General features: G+C 41.2%; 1 protein-coding gene across 2 annotated transcripts in view; it reads right to left on the bottom strand.

Annotated features, from left to right (window-relative positions):
• Window positions 1–12,447, bottom strand: part of PGS1 (phosphatidylglycerophosphate synthase 1) — a 45,312-nt gene extending 32,865 nt beyond the window's left edge. For both annotated transcript variants that reach the window (XM_087710101.1, XM_087710103.1), the window contains exon 1: window positions 12,295–12,447. In XM_087710101.1, coding sequence (XP_087566227.1) covers window positions 12,295–12,440 — 146 coding nt within the window. In that variant the 5' untranslated portion in view covers window positions 12,441–12,447. The remainder of the gene's footprint in view (window positions 1–12,294) is intronic.
• Between the last annotated feature and the right edge of the window lie 7,758 nt (window positions 12,448–20,205).

The following is a 20,205-nucleotide window of genomic DNA, read 5'->3' as shown; positions in this document are numbered from 1 at the left end:
AGCAAGTAATTTTTCCCAGATAATGCAAGACAAAGCATCAAGCATTATTCAGAAATCTTTCCTCCTTGAGAAAAAAGGAACTAGTTCAGTATGTGTGTTTTATGTGGTATAAAAATATTTTACATACAGTGTATTTATAAGCCAATTAACCCAGCAAGTCAAACTACTTCTCAGGTGCTGGTGGTAAAACAGAAGTTAAGGGAGTCAAAATTTTCACAATATCACTTTATAGACCAGGATGCTGATTAAGAAATTTAAGTAAATTAAACACCTTCACTCATTTAAAATTTGTGATGAAAAGCTTGTACATCTACATTTATAAGTTAGGAAATAGTTTTTATTGCTTTAGCATCTAATGACGTTGATAAACTCGGCTTCTTTCATCTTTCACATTTTTATTAGTTTATAAATTCAGCTTCTTAAGAATGAGGAAGATGACCCTGGTATTTGAAGGACTACTTCCACGGTGAAGTAATGCATAGCAGAAGAAGTTGTAAAGAATTAATAGGAACTTGCAAAGAAATTAAAAAGAACTTCCTATGAAGTCATAAAAGGTTCAAAAAAGCAATTTACAAAGAATTAAAAAGCAAGTTGTGGGTTTAACATTAGCAACTGTCTACAAAGTCAGGATATATCCTCTTCTCACTCTGCTGAACTACGTAAATGATTTCTGACATAGAATATAAACTCACAGGCCAAAATTCTACATACTTCAGATGTAGTAAGGTTGATAAAAATAATGCTCCACTGTCACCCTCACAAACTAATTCTTAAAATTGTAGGGAAAGGAGACCATAAAATTAATAATTTTTCTCACTTAAGTATGATAACCAAGTGAATAAATCCAAGTATGCTCTTTCAATTACCTAAAATTTTAATTTAACTTCTGTAGTTTTAATGTTTGTTAGGAAACTTAACAGAATGACAGAGTTGGAAGGGACCTTGGAGGTCCTCCAGTCCAACCCCTGCTCAAGCAGGAAACCCCAACCATTTCAGACAAATGGTTGTCCAATCTCTTCTTTAAATGTTGTATTGGACCACCTACAACTTCTGGAGGCACGTCATTCCGTCGATTAATTTTTCTGTCAGGAAATTTCTCTTTATTTCTAGGTTGCTTCTCTCCTTGATTAGTTTCCATCCATTGTTTCTTCTCCTACCTTCAGGTGTTTTGGAGAATAGGTTGAGCTCCTCTTCTTTGTGGCAACCCCTGAGATATTGGAACACTGCTTAACATAAGTAAGAGCATCTTGCCAAACAATTAGAAAAACAACAGTAACCCACCAGAAAAATTCCTGCAATATAAACCATTCGAAAATAGCTATTATTACAAGTACCTTGTTTTCCTGAAAATAAGACCTAGCCCAAAAATAAGCCCTAGCTTGATTTTCTTTCATATGCCCCCAATATAAGCCCTAATACCCACCACCAAATAAGCCCTAGTTAAGACCCCGCCTACTCTGTTGCATCCGGTTGCATGAGATGGGACGAGGCGCACAGGTAAATATCAAGCCATGGGTGGGGATGAGGGGGTGCTGCCCCACATGCCCCGCACTTGCTTACTTTACGATAATTGTAGCCAGGCCTCCAATGCCCCAACATCTGCCTCACTTTCCTGGCCCACTTCTTCTGCAGCCCCTGCCACCGCTCGCATGTGTCACCCCTGGCCTCCGTGTTGCCATCAGAAGCCTTCAGAAAAGCAGCCTCTGCAGCCAAGAAACTTAAGGAAAGGCCTCTGGGGGTGGAATAGAGGCTGGGGGGTGGGAGAGATGCCACGCACGTCAATTCGGAGCTCGTTTCTTGGCTGCAGAGGCCTTTCCTGAAAGCTTCTGATGGCAAAATGGAGGCTGGGGGTGCCATGCGCAAGTGGCGGCAAACAGCTGCAGAAGAAGTGGGCTCTTGCTGGGCGGGGCTGTCGGTGCCGCCACCACTGCAGCAAGTGGAAAAGACATCCCCTGAAAATAAGACCTGATGCCTCTTTTGGAGGAAAAAAAAATAACGGGTCTTATTTTCAATAGGATGTAAACGATATAAATTATATTGGATGGCTCTAGTATGTCAAAAATAAGCAACATGAATCCTAAATTTAGAGATCAAGAAAATCATAGTAAGCAAAAACCATGTGTAAAAGCAAAATCCTCCAGACTGACTCAGTTCTAAAATAAAGGCCAAGCCGTTTCAGCAATATTTCATCATTCATGGAGGTCATGCTGTGTTCTAGTGTTCCTCTCCTCATACTCCTCCAGCGATTATCTCAATAAACCAAGATGAAAGGCCTCTGTAGCAATGGGAGGTGAAACTCTCTTAATATTATGAAGTATCTCCGCTCTACAGCAGAGCCTGTTCTATTTGAAGTGTCTTGTCTCAATTAGGAATGTTTCTAACTTGCATATTGTTGGACTTAGAAATACAAGCCTGAGGGGGTTACTCTGTTTGCCTCCAAAAAGAAGCAAATATTGTGGCTCTTCATATCCGCCTACAATTCTGATAATAATCTAAACTGGAAAAGAACGTCCTATGTCTTTCTCATGTAACCTACCCTATACCACTGACTTTCAAACTTACTTCTCCCCAGGCAGATCCTTCTCAACCTGGTTGCAAGTGACATCTAACAGAAGAAAAGGTTTCTTCCCCATCCACTGAGCCAGACTCCATCCTGTTTTAAGGGTTACTATTGAGTTTTAGAAAAACTATACTTTGGGCCCTAGAAGGAGAAGGGAGGAAAACCATCTTCCCAACTTCTTACTAACATCAGAATATTTTCATTGACAAGAGAACTGACAGATCAGAGGATTGACAACACAGGAGCTCTCAGGGATGGGACAGGAAGCTTGAAGCTTTAGGGAAACAAAGATGGATGCAGTTCAAATTCAAAAATACATGTAAATAATGGAGGAGACCTTTCAGCTAAGTGAGACTGGTGCCTAAACTAACCTATTGTATAGTTTCCACAGTGCCCCAGATATTACCACTGAAATAGGATAGTAAATCTGATTTGGTTTGGGTCCGTGATGGCGAATCTATGGCACGCGTGCCACAGGGGGCACGTGGAGGCCTCTCTGCTGGCCTGCAAGCCGTCATCCTAGCTGAGTTTAATTGTGCATGTGCGTGCGCCTTCCACTGGCCATCTGATTTTGGGGTCTCTGCAGAATGTGTTGTTTAATCAAAATGCAGTTAAAACTCTATACAAGCCATCAAGAATATAACTATATACATCCAACAGGAACAGAGCAGGTAGAGGTACATCCTAGAGAGGTAGGAAATACATCACTGAACAATGGAGATGAATGCTAGAGAGGAATAAAGCTGCTCATAAGGCCAACATGACATCTGTAACAGCGTATGCCTGCATTGGGGCAGGGAGAGCATGGGGGGTGGCGCCTCCCCCCACACTCCATTTTTTGTGCCAGCAGGCCCAAAACAGAGCAGGGGGGGTCTCACATGTATGCATGGGGGGTGCGCAGGAGGTCACACACCCATGCACAGGTGCAGGGTACGCAGAAGGTCACTCATGCATTGTATTATGGGTGTGGGCACACACGCATGTGCACTGTCATGCATGCGCATTTTTTGCACTTGAGGACAAAAAGGTTGGCCATCCCTGGTTTAGGTGGTAGTGGCAGGAGAAAAAGTACGTGTATGACACACTTAAGCATCCCCAATCGTCACATGATCAAAATTCAGCTGCTTGGCAACTGATTCATATTTATGATGGCTCAAGTGTCCTGCGGTCATGTGATCATCTTTTGCGACCTTCTTGCAAATAAAGTCAATGAGGAGGTCAGATTCACTTAACAACTGCAGTGATTCAGTTAACTGTGGCAAGGTAGGTCATAATATGGGGCAAAATTCACTCAACAACTGCCTCTCTTATCAACAGAAATTTTGAGTTCAACCGTGGTCCTAAGTCGAGGACTACCTGAATTACTGAATTGGTACTATTTGATCACCTTTTGTGACCTTCTGGCAAGCAAAGTCAATGGGGAAGCCAGATTCATTTAACAACTGTGTTACTAACTTAACAACTGCAAGTGAGTCTCTTAACAACTGTGGCAAGAAAAGTCATAATCTGGGGCAAAGTTCACTTAACAGCTGTCTTGCTTAGCCACAGAATTTTTAGGTCAATTGTGGACATAAGTCGAGGACTACCTGTATTACAGATTTGGTACTATCAAGCCAAACTGTGTGAAAACAACCAAACTCAGAGAGCACCAGGGACCCATCATTTCAAGCATGAGCTACAAATATTCTCCTCAACTGAAACTACGAAATGTGGCGGTACAGCGCCAATCTTGTCTGGTTTTTAAAAGCTTAGCAGACTTTAGTTAGGAATAGACAGGACCACCAGGAAACTAGATTGGACTGAAGTACTGAAAAAACATCCTGGAAAAGCCAGTGGAAACTACTTTTCTATTGCTGCCAAGAAAACACCTGGACATATCCAAGAAGTTATGAGAGAGTTCCACACTTAAGCACTGTTAACATCCCACATTTGAATAATCCAAAACAAGAAAATATTATTGGGTGATCCTGGGCGCAAAAGTCTTTACTGTCATAGAAGCTGCAATAAAATGTACAAGAAATAAATTTGCTCTCACCAGCATCACATGGACACACTACTAAATAGAAATCTTAAAAACCATCTTTTAAAAATCATGGAAATATAGAGTTAAAAGATATTTTGCAGGTCATTTAGCACAACCCTCTGTGCTTACTCAGTGCAGAATCCACTAGCATTGATCGGTGATATAGTTATCTGAAGATCTTTGGCAAAGGAGAATTCACTACTTCATGTGGTAGCCTGTCTCACTGACCAACAAGGACAGACATATCTTTTTCATGTGTATTACTGCCAAGCCAGGTTTCCCACATCCAATACTTGAGCTTTACATACTGTATCTCCCCCCCCTCCCCAAATTCCAAGCTATTCATCTCAATTCACGGTTCTTCTCTAGGTTTTTTGGAACTTTCTCTCTCTTATCTAAAGTACTGGCCAGAACTTCTAATTTTGTATCATATGCAAACTTTACACGTGGCCCTTCACAACTGTTTCATTAAATCACTGATAAAAATGCTGAACAGCATAGGGCCCAGGACACCATATTATAGCCCTCCACACTTCTGCCCAAGCTGAAGTGGAGCCGTTCATGATGTGAACCCATCTACCAGGAGTATCATCCTGCCCATATTGTACCATTTTATTAAGCAAAAATATGAAGCAGTCTGTCAAAGACTTTGCTGAGGTCCAACTACATTTTGCTAATACCTGGCTCAATAGTAGTAATTGTGAGAGGGATCTTGGAGACCTAGTGGACAATCACTTAAATATGAGCCAGTGGTGTGCTGCAGCTGCCAAAAAAGCCAATGCAACCCTAGGCTGCATTAATGAGGGGATAGAATCAAGATCACATGAAGTGTTAATACCACTTTATAATGCCTTGGTGAGACCATATTTGGAATACTGCATTCAGTTTTGATTGCCACGATGTAGAAAAGATGTGGAGACTCTAGAAAGAGTGCAGAGAAGAGCAACAAAGATGATTAGGGGACAGGAAGCTAAAACATATAAAGAACGCTTGCTGGAACTGGGCATGTCTATTTTGATGAAAAGAAGGACTAGGAGAAACATGAGAGCAGTGTTCTGATATCTCAGGGGTTGCCACAAAGAAAAGGAAGTCAGCCTATTCTCCAAAGCAGCTGAAAGCAGGACAAGAAGCAATGGATGGGAACTAATCAAGGAAAGAAGCAACCTAGAATTAAAGAGAAATTTCCTGACAGATAGAGCAATTAATCGGTGGAACAATTTGTCTCCAGAAATTTTGAATGTTCCAACACCGGACGTTTTAAAGAAGAGATTGGACAACCATTTGTCTGGAATGGTATAGGGCTTCCTACCTGAGCAGGGGGTTGGACTAAAAGGCTTCCAAGGTCTCTTCCAACTCTGTCATTCTGTTATTATTCTGTTATTATTATTAATCTCTATAAAATAAAGCAATATGGTTAGATTAGCATGAACTGCTTGTGACACACCCACGCTGATACCTGTTATTGATAACAAGCTTGTAAAATACACACAAAGAAGCTGCTTGATAATAACCAGTTCTTGCCTAGTATAAATGTCAAACTTAGATTTGTAGTTCTCTACACCCTCCTTCCCCCTCTGGATAAGGACTAAGTATTATCTTGGGGGAGCAATGGCTCAGCGGTTAAAGGTGCTGAGCCTGTCAGCTGGAAAGAGCAATAGCAGTTAGACTTATCTACCACTTCACAGTGCTTTATAGTCCTCTCTAAGGAGTTTAAAAAGTCAGCATATTACTCCCAACAATCTGGGTCCTCATTTTACCCACTTCGGAAGGATGGAAGGCTGAGCCAATCTTGAGGAGGTGACATTCGAATTGCCAAACTACAGGCAGCAAACAAAGCCGGCAGGCAGCAAACAAAGCCTGCAGTACTGCATTCTAACCACGGTGCTACCACAGAAAGCTGACAGCGTGGGTTAGACACTCAAGTGCCACACAGCAGAGTGAACTCCTATTACTTGTCCTAGCTCCAACCTAGCAATTCGAAAGCATGCAAATGCAAGTAGATAAATAGGCAACATTTCAGTGGGAAGGTAATAGTGTTCCATGCGTATAGCAAAGCTGGCCACATGACCACGGAAATTGTCTTTGGACAACACTGACTCCCTCAGCTAAGATATGGAGATGAGCATGTTTCTCTTTATCTTTACTTATCTTTAAGTATTATCTTAACTTCAACTTGTCTATCTTCAGCTCAGTTCCCTCATTCCCCCAATGATATGACCAACAAGGGCACCATCTCCCTTGTGAGAGAAGATAAACAGGAAATAGGAGTGAAGAACACTTGCCTTCACAATCATCAATTAGCAGTTCATTTCTTTCACCTTGCAATGGACTGTAGTGGATAAAGAGAATGGCCTTGAAGGACAGAGGGAAGATTCATTACCAGGGTAACAATCAGATGAAGAAAATCTGACCCCAGGCCAAATAAATTATGAAAATGCCTCGGACAAGCCCAATATGACAGTGCCCTCCCACCCCCATTCTCATGAAAACAAAAGCAAGAAGATAGATAACACATTCAGATTTGTAAGATTTTGTTCCTATAGTGGTTCTAATAAAAATAGCTTACATCTGCATGATCCTGGCTTTCTTTTACCTGATAGGGCTGATGTGGACTTGCAGTATACCATCCTTGTCTTTCCTTTTATTTTCAACAAAAACTGGGGGGGAAACCTTTTTGCTGTTTTTGATATCTCATTCTGAGTTTTAGCCTGAAAGAACTTCAACAGCAGCAGTCACCAATCTTTTCGGCTCCACAGATTGGCGATGACAGCAAGGGAGAGAGGATGGTTTTGTGCACACAACCTAATTCTGCGCCTGGGCTTATAAAACTTTACATACTCACCCCCACTTATACTGTCCAATTCCCAATGGGGCACAGACCAGTACCAGTCAGTGCAGCAGGGATCGGGGACCTCAATTCTACAGCTTCAGAAAGACTACTTTCATCTGCTGTCCAGAGATTCAACAATACTTTTGGGTGTATCATTTGAAGATGGCAAGGAAGTAACAGGCAGTAGAGAGAAAGCAAGAGCTGTTTAATTCATTTTTTGCATCAGTCTTCACGCAAAAAGAACTATAGCCCAACCTACCAAAAACCAAACTGTAAAAGACAAACTATAAATAAAAATTAAAATAAGCAAGAAAATAATTAGAGGACACCTATCTGATCTTGATGAATATAAATCACCGGGACCTGATGGGTTTATATCCCAGAGTTCTGAAGGAGCTGGCAGATGGTATCTCAGATATCCTATATCTTTCAAAAGCCCTGGAACACCAAGGAATTTTACCCAAGGATTGGAAGAGAGCTGATGTGGTTCCCATCGTAAAAAAAAAAAAAGGGGGGGGGGATAACAGACCCCAGAAATTGCAGACCAATCAGCCTAACATCAATACCTGGGAAAATACTGGAAAAAATAATAAAACAAATATGTGAACATCTGGAAACAAACAAAATTATAACTAAAAGCCAGCATGGGTTTGTTAAAAACAGATCATGTCAAATCAATCTTATTTCATACTTTGACCATCAAAATGCTATGGACATAGTATACTTAGACTTCAGCAAAGCATTCAACAAAGTAGACCACACCCTACTTCTTGGTAAGCTAGAAAAATGTGGGATAGTCAACTTCACCACCAGATGGATTTGTAACTGCCTGACAAACCATACTCAACTAATAATCCTTAATGGCACTATATCTACTTAGAGGGAAGTAAGTAGTGGGGTTCCATCTTAGGCCCAGTACTCTTCAATATCATCATAAATGACTCAGATGAGGGAATAGAAAGGGAACTCATCACATTTGCAGAAGACACTAAGCTGGCAGGAATAGCCAACATTCTTGAAGACAACCCCAGGATCTAAAAAGATCTTGACAGACTTGAACAATGGGCCCTATCCAACAACATGAAATTTAATATGGAGAAAAGCAAGGTTTTACACTTAGGCAGGAAAAACCAAAGGTATAAGTACACGTTAGGTGAAATCTGGTTCAAAAACTATAACTATGAGAGGAACCTTAGAGTCCTAGTGGACGATCACTTAAATATGAGGCAGCAGTCTGCGGCAGCAGCCAAAAATGCTAATACGATCCTTGGTTGTATAAACAAAGGCATAAAATCAAAACCATGTGAAGTATTATTACCGGTGCATAAAGCCTTAGTAAGGCCACACTGGGAATACTGCATCCAGTTTTGGTCACATTACAAAAATGATGTTGAGACTTTGGAAAAAGTGTAAAGAACAGCAACTAAGATGATTAAACGCCTGGAGATTAAAACATATGAAGTTGCAGGATTTGAGTTTGGCTAGTATAGAGAAAAGAAGGACTAGGGGTGACATGATAGCAGTATTCCAGCATTTGAGTGGTTGCCACAAAGAGGAGGAGGTCAACTTATTTACCAAAGGACCTGTAGGCATGACAAGAAAATAGATGGAAACTAATCAAGGAGAGAAACAACCTGGAACTAAGGAGAAATTTCCTAACAGTGTGGACAATTAACCAGTGAAATGGCTTGCCTTCAGAAGTCATAGGTGTTTCATCGCTGGAGGTTTTTAAGAAGAGATTGGACAGTCACTTCTCTGAAATGGTATAGGGCAGAGATGGCGAAGCTTTTTTGGCTTGTGTGCCATAAGTAGGGGGAGCGCAGGGGGGGTCGTGCGTGGGCATGCCGCACCCATAATGCAATGCACGACCCCCCAGTGCACATGTGCACATGAGAGATGCTTCCCCCCCCCATTGTTTGCATGCCCCACCCCGGAAGCCCTCCGGAGGTTCAGGGACCTTCAGGAAGCCTCCGGAGGGCAAAAAAGGACCCTATGAGCAAACCGGAAGTCACTTCCGGTTTGCTCGTAGCTTCGGTTTAAGCCCTCCGGAAGCTTCGGGGACCTCCAGGAGGCTTCCCTGAAGCCTCCGGAGGACTTAAACCAACCCTACGAGCAAACTGGAAGTCAGTTCCTGAACATCCGGTTTGCCCATAGGGCCGGTTTTTTGTGTTTGTGCTCCGGAGGCTTCAGGGAAGCTCCTGAAGCCTCTGGAGGGCCTCGAGGGAGGGGAGCTCTTTTCGCCTTCCCCAGGCTCCTATAAAGCCTCTGGAGCCTGGGAAGGGCAAAAAATGCCTTTAAAAAAGGCTGAACTCAGCTGGCCAGCATGTGCCATAGGTTCGCCATCCCGGGTATAGGGTCTCCTGCTTGAACAGGAGGTCGAACTAGAAAACATCTAAGGTCCCTTTCAGCTCTATTCTGGTTGGTTGGTTGGTTGATTGATTGGTTGGTTGATTGACCGCACATGAACCAAAAAGAAATAATAAGGTAGTTTTTAGTGGATTTGAGTAATTTGGGTAACTTTTTCATCATGTTCTGTATATAGATACCTGGAAATCAGCACACCTCACACAACATCACTTCTGCATACAGCTACCCCATATCAAGGAACCCTGACATTCCTTTTTTTTTCCAAAGCAATTCTTGGGTTTTTTTAAAATCAATGACAGACCCAGTGTCTCCTACAATGTTTTTGACCTGGTTTGCCAGGTGGCTGTCAATTCTCATGTCTAGGAACCTATCATCTTCCCTAATACAGTACAATGTAGCAACTCTCTAATGTCCTTTACAGTTTGCTCCAATAAGCTTTTTTGCATATATTTTGGAGGTCACAATAATTTTTCCTCCCTGCCTTACCTACCAACGCTCCTAATGCACATTAATCTTATGTTTGCTTAATCTGGCTATAAGCTTCCAGGATTTGCTTCTTTAATGCAAAATAGAATGGACTTGATTTCCTTTTAATTTTCATGGCATGTCCAAGTTTATTTTTGAGACTTAGAGGAAGTAGCAAAGCCTCATGTCTTTCAGGCATCTTCTTGTTATACTTTTCCCCAAGTTCATATAAAGGAAGACATTGAAACTTTTCATAAAAATGTTTCGACATAACAGAAGTCCTGGAAAGATGTAAGGGTGGGACACACTCAGAATATTCAAGTTTTAAAGTTATTAAAGAGGAGGGAAGGAAGATAGAGAGGAGGAGAGGAAGATGGAAGGGAGAAGGAGAGAAAGAGAGAAGGGGAAGAGGAAGAGAGGAGGAGGGGAGAGGTAAGGGAAGAAGGGAAAGGAGGAAGGAAGGAAGTAGAGAAGGGAAGGAGGGAGAAAATAAAGGGAGAGGTGGTGTCAAAACAGGCGAGGGATGGTAAACAAAGCAACCCAAATGGAATATTATAATTCTATAAATGGAATGACAAATGTATAAGAACCATGAATGTAAAAAAAGAATAATAACTATGTGAATGTATACCTATAATTGTATATAGAGAACAAAAAATAAAAAAGTTTATATTAAAAAAAGAATATTAAAGTTTGGAACTGTAGTAAATTGATATAGCAAGTATTATTTATTAAAATGTGACTCTATTCTGAACCTAAATTACTAATAAGTAATCTGACCAATTTACATCAATTAGTAAAAGAATTAAAAGAATCAAAATAAAATATTTCTGAGAAAAAAACTTTCAAACTAATTAAAGTTGTACAAGTTATTTAGGAAAACCTGAAACTAATTTTAAAAAATGCAGATGACATTGTAGAAGTTTGGATAGTTTTTCTTTTTACCTGTGCAATTCTAATGGTAGGCTTTACACTAAATTTGTGCTTCCCCTCCCCATTATGAAGGAAATGAGCTCATCCATTTTCAAAGGTCCTATTGGAGAGGGACCACAAAAAATCAGCCAAGAACGGCACAAACTGGGCATATTTTAGCACAGCACATTAAGCAAACCAGTCTTGGTAATCAGTTTATGGTTCAGCGTATTGTAAGACCACCACCCCTCTCCCCAATGTAGGCTTTATATATCAGAATAACAGAGTCGGAAGGGACCTTGGAGGTCTTCTAGTCCAAACGCCTGCTCAAGTAGGAGACCCTATATCAGGGGTGAAATTCAGCAGGTTCTGATAGGTTTTGGAAAACCGATAGCAGAAATTTTGAATAGTTGGGAAAACTGGCAAATGCCATCTCTGGCTGGCCCCAGAGTGGGGAGGGAATAATGGAGATTTTACACTTACAGTATTCTTTCCCTGCCACGCCCACCATGCCACGCCCACCATGCCATTAAAAAAATGAATTTCACCACTGCCCTATACCATTTTAGACCAATGGCTGTCCAATCTCTTGTTAAAAGCATCCAACGATGAAGACACCTATAACCTCTAAAGGCAAACCGCTCCACCGGATTCATTGTTCTAACTGTCAGTGGATTCCTCCTTATTTCTAGCCTGGATCGATGGAACCCAAGCAAGCAACTTGAACAAATCCGTCTAGAAATCAAGTCCTTTTTCTCCTCTTACATAAAACAATCGCTTCTTAGGCCAGCCTACGGTTGCTTCAGATCAACTCCACCCAACAATCCAGGATGCTCCAAAAGGACAGAATTGCAGCTTCTACCAACAACAGATGCGCAACCCAACATTAGAGATCAAAGAAGCTGCAAATCCTACACACACTTCGAGGACGCGCGCCCATTGCAGACTTCCAACTGCATCGGTCCCCACGTGGATTTCTCCCGACTCGGCCCAAGCCACGGCATCTCACTGATTTACTGCATCCAGTGGGAATGCAGGTGAATTATGAGCGGGCGGAAAGGAGACTTCCCGGAGCGCAAAAAGGCGAAGATCCAGTGGCGCCCGCGCAGGCTTTTAGCCGCTCGTCCTCCTCCTCACCTGCGAGCGCTGCCTTCGCGGCCTCGGCTCAGACGATCCGAGAGCCTGCCCAAAAAGGCCGCCAGAGACGGCCTCCCGCGGGGCAAACAATCCAGCAACCGCCGCCAGAGCGCGGGAGCCGCCGCAACTACGGCCGCTGCCGCCATGGAAACACGGCCGCTTCTGTTTCCGGGGGTTGAAGCTCCGCCGGTTCCGCTTCCGGTCGTGGGGATGGAAGGCTTTGAGACAAAGGCGAAAAGGTGGGGGGAGCTCAGCGTAGGATTAGAATTCGGATAACAGAGTTAGAAGGGACCTTGGAGATTTTCTAGTCCAACCCCCTGCTCAGGCAGAAAACCCTGAACCCATTTCAAACAAGTGGCTGTCCATCTTCTTCAAAATCTTAAGTGACAAAGAGCACCCACAACTTCTGAATCCAAGACATTCCACTGATTAATTCAGAAATCTTCAAACTTTGCAACTTTAAGGCTTGTGGACTTCAACTCCCAGAATTCTCCAACCAGCATCTGGCTGGAGAATTCTGGGAGTTGAAGTCCACAAGTCTTAAAGTTGCAAAGTTTGGGGAGCCCTGGGTTAATTGTTCTAAGTGTCAGGAAATTTCTCTTTAGTTTTAAGTTGTTTCCTTGATTAGTTGCCACCCATTGCTTCTTGTCCTGCCTTCAGGTGCTTTGGAGAATAGTTTGACTCCCTCTTCTTTGTAGCAACCCCTGAGATATCGGAATATTGCTATCATTTTATTATGTGTATTTTGTCTTTTATGTTCCCCTTTGAATTGTTCGCCGCCCTGAGTCCTCCCGGAGAAGGGCGGCATACAAATAATAAAATACCAATACCAATCATGTCTCCCCTAGTCCTTCTTTTCATCAAAATAGACATACCCAGTTCCAGCAACCATTCTTTCTATGTTTTAGGTTCCAGTCTACTAATCATCTTTGTTGCTCTTCTCTAGATTATCAACATCTTTTTTTACATGGTGGTGAGACCAAAACTGGATGCAATATTTCAAATATGGTCTCACCAAGGCATTATAAAGTGGTATTAACACTTCACGTGATTTTGATTCTATCCCTCTCAATGCAGCCTAGGACTGTGTTGACTTTTTGGGCAGCTGTTTGTTCTGACTAGTTCCAGCTCGTGTTGTGTTTCATCATAAAGCCATGAAGTAGTAGCACTACTAATACTATACATGATCCAGTCTGGATTAGATATCGAGGCAGATAATAGTAGAGACCCTCAAGTCACCCACCTATTCACTGTCAACCCAACCTATCTGACACATCCTCTTTGAATTCCCGGAGAAAAGATACGCTATAAATCTAACACACATACTGGAATTGGCTTTCATTTTAAGACAGTATCTCTGCAACTAACCAAGGGCTAATCCAAGGCTACTTTACTTGAGTTGCAGAAATCAGGAGATAGGCAGCTGACTCTGGGATAATAAGAGTTGTCTGGATTGTTATAGTCCAAATCTGATAGCAGCAGCCTAATCTTAATTATTGAGTACAGTAAGTCAAGGACAATCTGTATAATTTGGCCCTAAAAAAATGTCTATAGAGTTGTGCTGTACTGCATTGTACCATACATTTTAAAGATCCAATCTGAGTATTATTACAGATGCTGAGTTGAGGGAATTGAAAACTAAGCAAAATGGTTTTGGTCCTCTCCCCCCCCCCCAGTCCGTATATTACACACATACAGTAATGATTTCAGAGATTAAGTACATATCTCTATGTTTTACAGAACTAAATTGACTGAAATTATAGATTAAATTATAGGAAATTATAGATTAAAAAGTTTTTTTTTACTTCATAGTCATTCCCACTTAAGTCAATTGTGCTTATTCTTATAAATGCATAGAACATAGCAGTGATAGAAACCCAAGTGTTTTTTTAATAAATTTGAATAATGTCAATCAGCATAATGAATGTGAGTTGTAGTTCAAAATATCTAGAAACTATGAATTGCATTTAATCTTGATGTTGAGCATTAAGAAATGAAACTAGGTCAGAATTACTAAAAAGCTTATGAGTACCACAACCCCCTGTACTATCCTCTTCAATGTATGTGGAAGTATTAAACAGAAGCCATATCTCCAATTTATGAATTGGAAATTCCAAATTAGAAGGTTATGACAAGGCATAAATTGCCATTGTTTGAACTTGTCTATTTGACTGAAGACAAAAATGATAACATGTATATTGCATGCTTTTGGAACTACTAGTATTCATTCAGCAACCATTCATTCAGCAACTGTTCAAAGTTACAGCAGCTCCAAGTAAGAGGAACTTACAATTGGCCCACAAAGTTGTGGCTGTTGCAGTACTCCCAAGTCAGGTGATCACAACCCAATCGATCAACTGATTACATCGCAGCAAGTCACAGTCACATGAAAATAATTTCTGATGTTCTCTACTGGCTTCCCAGGAGGGGAACTAAGAAAATCAAATACAAGACACATGGTTGTTGTTTTTTTCTTTGTTCGGTTTATTCGTCAGAGACAAAGAAGGGAAAATTAGAGAACTTAAATCCTTTTGAAATTATACTGGGTCGCTGCCGGTTCTGTGACCAAGGCAAAAATACCACTACCGGTTTGGCCGAACCGGGAGCAACCCACCTCTGCAACAGGTACATAGAAATGAACTATATTTATTTATCATTCAAAAGAGACAGAAAAGCTAAGGGAGAAAACAAAAAGATCAGAACATATCCTCTCCAGCAGCCAATACCCATAGAAGCAGGGATTAACCCCCTTAAACAATCAATCAAGCAGAAAACAATAGCCTAATCAAAGAACTGCTAAGGAGAAACCACACAAACCCCACCGAAACAGGCAAGGCAAGCTTCTGTTTATAAATAGGGAAAAAAACCAGTGGTGGGTTGCTCTTACTGTCGCTACCGGTACGCTGATCGCAGTCTGTTCGTGCACAAACTGGATGTGCACTATGCATGCACCTGATGAGCGCTACGCACGCATGTGCAATCCACCGCCCCTGCGACAACCAGCTGTTTTTTGGGGCTCTCGCAGGCACCGCATGCTGTGTACTTGCACACTTTGCCATTTGCCACAAAAACAGCTATAGAGCGCGGGCGGGCGGGTGGGCCAAACAAGCCACTGTACCGGTATGCTCTCAACTGCTCCTGACCACTACCGGTACGGCCATACCAGGCCGTACCCGCAGCAACCCACCTCTGGAATAAACCCCATGCTCACTAGCACTGATGATGCTACCTAGTCAGATAATGAAACATCTGTAAGCAAACAACCAAGCTCAGAGAGTACCAAGGACTCCATATGTTCCAAAGGATTCTATGGAGCTTCCTTCTACATAAGCAATCTCAGGATCCCAACTTTCAAACATAGCTATAGCAGCCAGATAAACTGTTTCTGTACCGTGCAGCAGCTTGAGTTTCCATTTACTGTATCTTTAAATAGTTCAATAGTTATTTAGAGAGCTTCAGCTGCTTTCCCAGCACCAAGGAATAGAAAACCTTTTACTTTCCGAAAGAAAGGTTTCACCCACAGTCTCCAACAGATATCAAAGCTTTTGCAGTCTACTAATCTCCAAATCACTTCTCAAACAAATTAGATTTTTTGTAGAGTGCAAGTCAAAAGATTTTTTCCCCTCTGCTGAAACCAGATCTTCTCTCTCCACAGTCAATTTCTGAGCTTGGGACTTTAATGTGACTGTCCCTTATCAGATCAAACAAAGCAGGAAATCCTGATTTAGGACTGTTATGGGCAGTAAGTCTATAATTCACCCTAAGGCAAACCCATTGAAAATTTCCCAATGCCTTTCATTCTCAAAATATCTTTCTGCTGTATGCCCACAGGCAATTGACAAAAACAAATGACATTCTTTTTAAGGAACGTGCCCTTTCATTTTGTCATTGTGGTTTTCACATCTGGCAGCTGGGCATTAAAATGCTATTGGAAGAAGTTTCCATTCAGCCGGAGTGCAGGTTAAGAATGTGTATGCAAAACAGTTTTGATGTTTTCATTTCTTTCCCCATAACATATTTTTAAAGCAATAACAAAAAATAGTATTGCCATCTACAATATATTTCTTAAATCTAAATACTTTAAAAGTGAAATTTCTTTTTTATTTTAAAATATTGATTTTCAAATCTTTTCTTTTAAAATACCATGATCTGAGGTTAAACATGAGGAACTTCCTCCTTATATAAGACTATAAAGGACAAGAAGAAAAAACAACTTATTTAGTTTAGCAAGGAATCTGACCAAAAGATTTCTTAAAATGGAAGATAGTAAACAAATGGGTTAAGTTGGTTTAGCATTCTCTCCCTTTCAGTTGAAGCCAGAGGTTAGCTAAAGAGAAAGCAAAGATTAATAACCTGCTCCCCTAAGATCTCCTTAGTATGCTTCAAAGTCCTTCCCTCAAGAAACCTTCCAATCAGTTAACTGTCCCCACTGTGGTTGGGTAGGGTCTTCCCACTATAAAGCTTTGCCTCAGAAAAATTCCAGCTTTCACTAGAGGAGAACAAATCAACCCAGGGATTTTGCTAGTGAGGAGAGCAAACCGCCACTGCTCTGGCAAAACAGATTTCCAGCTGCTATGTGGCAGAATATGCATTCTATAATTGGCTGAGTATGCTGCACATACATGGGACAATATCAGAAGCAGAGGTGAGCAGAGCCGGAATAGATACTGAACCTTTGGAAGGGATCGAGGTTCCTTATCATGTTCCTCTTGGCAAGTCCTTAACAGTAGTTTATTTTAGAACAGTGTCAAAATAGAAACCCAAGTAAAAACTTGATGAAACTATATTTGGTTTCTCATATTCTACACAGGGCTGAGGATTTATGGAGTTATCCCTAAAATAACAACACATGGTGCTTTTTATGAAAACACCGGCTTTCCTTGCAATTTCTGAATATCACATAGTGGGATTCCTGAGGCAAAGGGCATACAGGTAGTGTCAATCTCATTAGGAGAGTTAAAAAAATATAAAATCCTGAGTATAAATGCTCAGTCTAAGATGGTGGCAATTAACCAGATGTTTCTATGGTGTAGGAATGAAAATGGCAACTCCACATAAAAAAGACAAATTCCATGCAGGACTTCATTAGAAAATAGATATATTAACTGGGCACATATCTTGTGTTAAATCATGAGTTTGGTTTTGTATGTTGTTTAAACGCAAACATTGCTGAGTTTAAATTTTTCGTGGCCAAAAATTGTCATGTCACCAAACTTTGCTAGCATGGTGTTGGCTGATTGTGAGGGACATAAGAATGGGCCTGGCCTATAATAAGAGAGACAGTTAATCTAACTTATGATAATAGAGGCATCTGTTTTCTCAGCACAGGTTACTTCATGAAGAATAAAATGGCATCACAATACAAGTCTGCTTTTTCTTCAAAAAGTACCGTAATCTTATTTCAGTTAGAACATCTAAACACTACATACCTAATAAGGTAGTTAATACTGTGTTTAATTATTACTGTGCCTATTATTCTAGGAAAACCACTGAAAAGATTACCTGAAATATTGAAAAAAATGTATAATTTATATCCTAATTCATTTTTCCCATCAGTGCTAATCATTTCTTTAAGACAAGCATTTATTTGCTCCTCCCCTTGTGTTTGTCTTTTGAGTGTCTTCTGACTTTATGAGAAATATCTCCTTAGGCTGTTCCCTTTCTCTGAAAAACCATGAACTTGGCAAAAGGCTGCATTGAGTAATAAGGGGAAAACAATGCATGCTTCATTGTGTCAAAATCTATATCTGGTAAACTGTGAACCGACTAACCTATACTAGTATAGGATATAAACTTGCCCAACAAACAGAGTTTAGCTATAGAGGCAGAGGTAGGAGGAGGATGCTTGAATTTTTGGAACACAATCTTCCTCTTGCATTGGATTTTGAAGCTTAAGAAGGGCTATAAGAATAAACAGAAGGAAGGCAGAGTATTAGACATGTTTGCAGTCTTGATTTGTTTATAAAAATAATAATAATGGTGGGATATCAATTGAGTAAATAATAAAATAAGCCTGAGGTACTTAGAAAAGGTTTCTCAGCAAAACTGTACTATGGATGATTGGTGGAATCTGCTCTAGAATTTGGTTTTCTTTCCATTTCCAATGTGCTCCTGGATGTGCTTCACACCCCAACATCTAATGGGATGCCCTTAAAACTTCCTTCAAAACAACCACACCATCATTAGTACTCTAACATTCAGAGTTGCTTAATGCCACATAACACAAGAGGTCTTAATTCTGCACACCTAAATCTAACTCAGGCACTCTTTCCCCCATGCCAAATTACACCCATACAAAAAAATATGTCTATTGTTAGGTACTCATATCATCCCAGTTCAAACCTTTCCAGGGTGTTTTTAAGGTCTGCTGCTGTAGCAGTCCAGAACAGCACAAAATAGTGTGGGAAGTTATCATCCAGCCCTCTCCCAGAAAAATGAAATATCCTAGGAAATATTGAAAAGGTAGAATATTTCTCTGGATGTGAAAAGAAAGAAAAGTGTTTTAAAAGACAGAATATTTGCCTGTAGCTTCCTGCCCATCCCCACTGTTAATGGGCCATTGAGAAGGCCAGGCTAGTCCCTTTTACATAATAAAGACTTTTCCACTGCAGCCCCAGGGGGGATGGGAGTAAAGGCAGGATAATATTGGCCCTTTACTCAACTGACCACATGGCATCTGAGAACTCATCCATACCTGGATTCAAAACACAGCCTAGAGTGTAGCCCCTGCATGGCCCCATGGGAGTCTGACAACCAATCAGAATACATTTCTTACACAGGAACAGGAAACAGAGAGGTGGGACTGAACAGGTTATAAAAAGCCTAGCAAGCCCCTCCTTCAGTCCTTCTCTTCTTCTTCACCAACATTGAAGCGTGTGATCACCTTTTCTGTTCAGGGCTCAAGCCATGTGGCCCTGTCCAACAATAAACCATCTTTCCAAGCAGCCTCCATGTCTCCAGTGTCTTTTCCCCTACTTGGAGCCAAACCCAGAACGACATTTCTTTCATCAGTAGTATATCTGACTAAGATGCAGCTGATAAATAACCCCGTCACAATAAATGTAGTTATGCTTGAAGTGCCATGGGATTATCTTGGGTTGTGCTGAATATAAATATTGTCCCGAAACAGTTTTTCAAATCTGAATGAAAATTCAGTGGCTGAAGTCACACTTGGTGACACAAGTCATTACGGATAACCCTTGTCTTAAAACCATTCATTCAGTGACCATTCAAAGTTAAAATGGCACTGAAAGAAGTGACTTAAGACTAGCCTCTCACAGTCAGGTGATCAAAGTTTGAACACTTGGCAACTGGCATGTATTTACAAAGGTTGCAGGGTTCTGGCCCTTTGCTACCTTCACAGCTAGTTTCCAACAATAAAAGTCAAAATGGGGGTGGGGGTGATGCCGAAATCACTTAACAATCATAGTAAAAAAAAAGTTGTAAAATCGGCCACCACTCATTTAACTGCCTTATTTAGCCATGGAAATTATAGTCCCAATTACAGTCGTAAGAAAGTCGAAGGCTACCTGTACACACTATGTCTTCTTTGAGCTTAGTGCCACATGTCAGCCCTCTTGGTATCAGAATACATTTCACTTTAACTAATGGTGTGCCTTTCCAGGGTCTCTGAAAATTGTAAGTGTAGCTTGATGATAATCATGTTTGACTATTTAAAAAAAATTCTATCACTTTTGGAAGTTTTTTGACTGAATGTAGCAGTGGTGGGTTCGGGATCCCGGTGCAACTGGTACAGTGAAATGAGACCCGGCGTCCACCACATGAACGCGTGCAGCATGCGCGCAGACACGAGCAGCGCACACATATATCCTTACCTCCTGCGACACTCCACACCTCCGCCACGCTCCAGCTGTGGGCGGGCGGGTGAGTCCTCCGGAGCACCATACCAGA

The sequence above is a fragment of the Thamnophis sirtalis genome, unplaced genomic scaffold, assembly GCF_051295495.1.
Source record: "Thamnophis sirtalis isolate CommonGarterSnake01/CBP01778 unplaced genomic scaffold, rThaSir2_p1.2 scaffold_3, whole genome shotgun sequence".
Taxonomy (NCBI): domain Eukaryota; kingdom Metazoa; phylum Chordata; class Lepidosauria; order Squamata; family Natricidae; genus Thamnophis; species Thamnophis sirtalis.
This window is presented reverse-complemented; position numbering and strand designations above follow the sequence as displayed.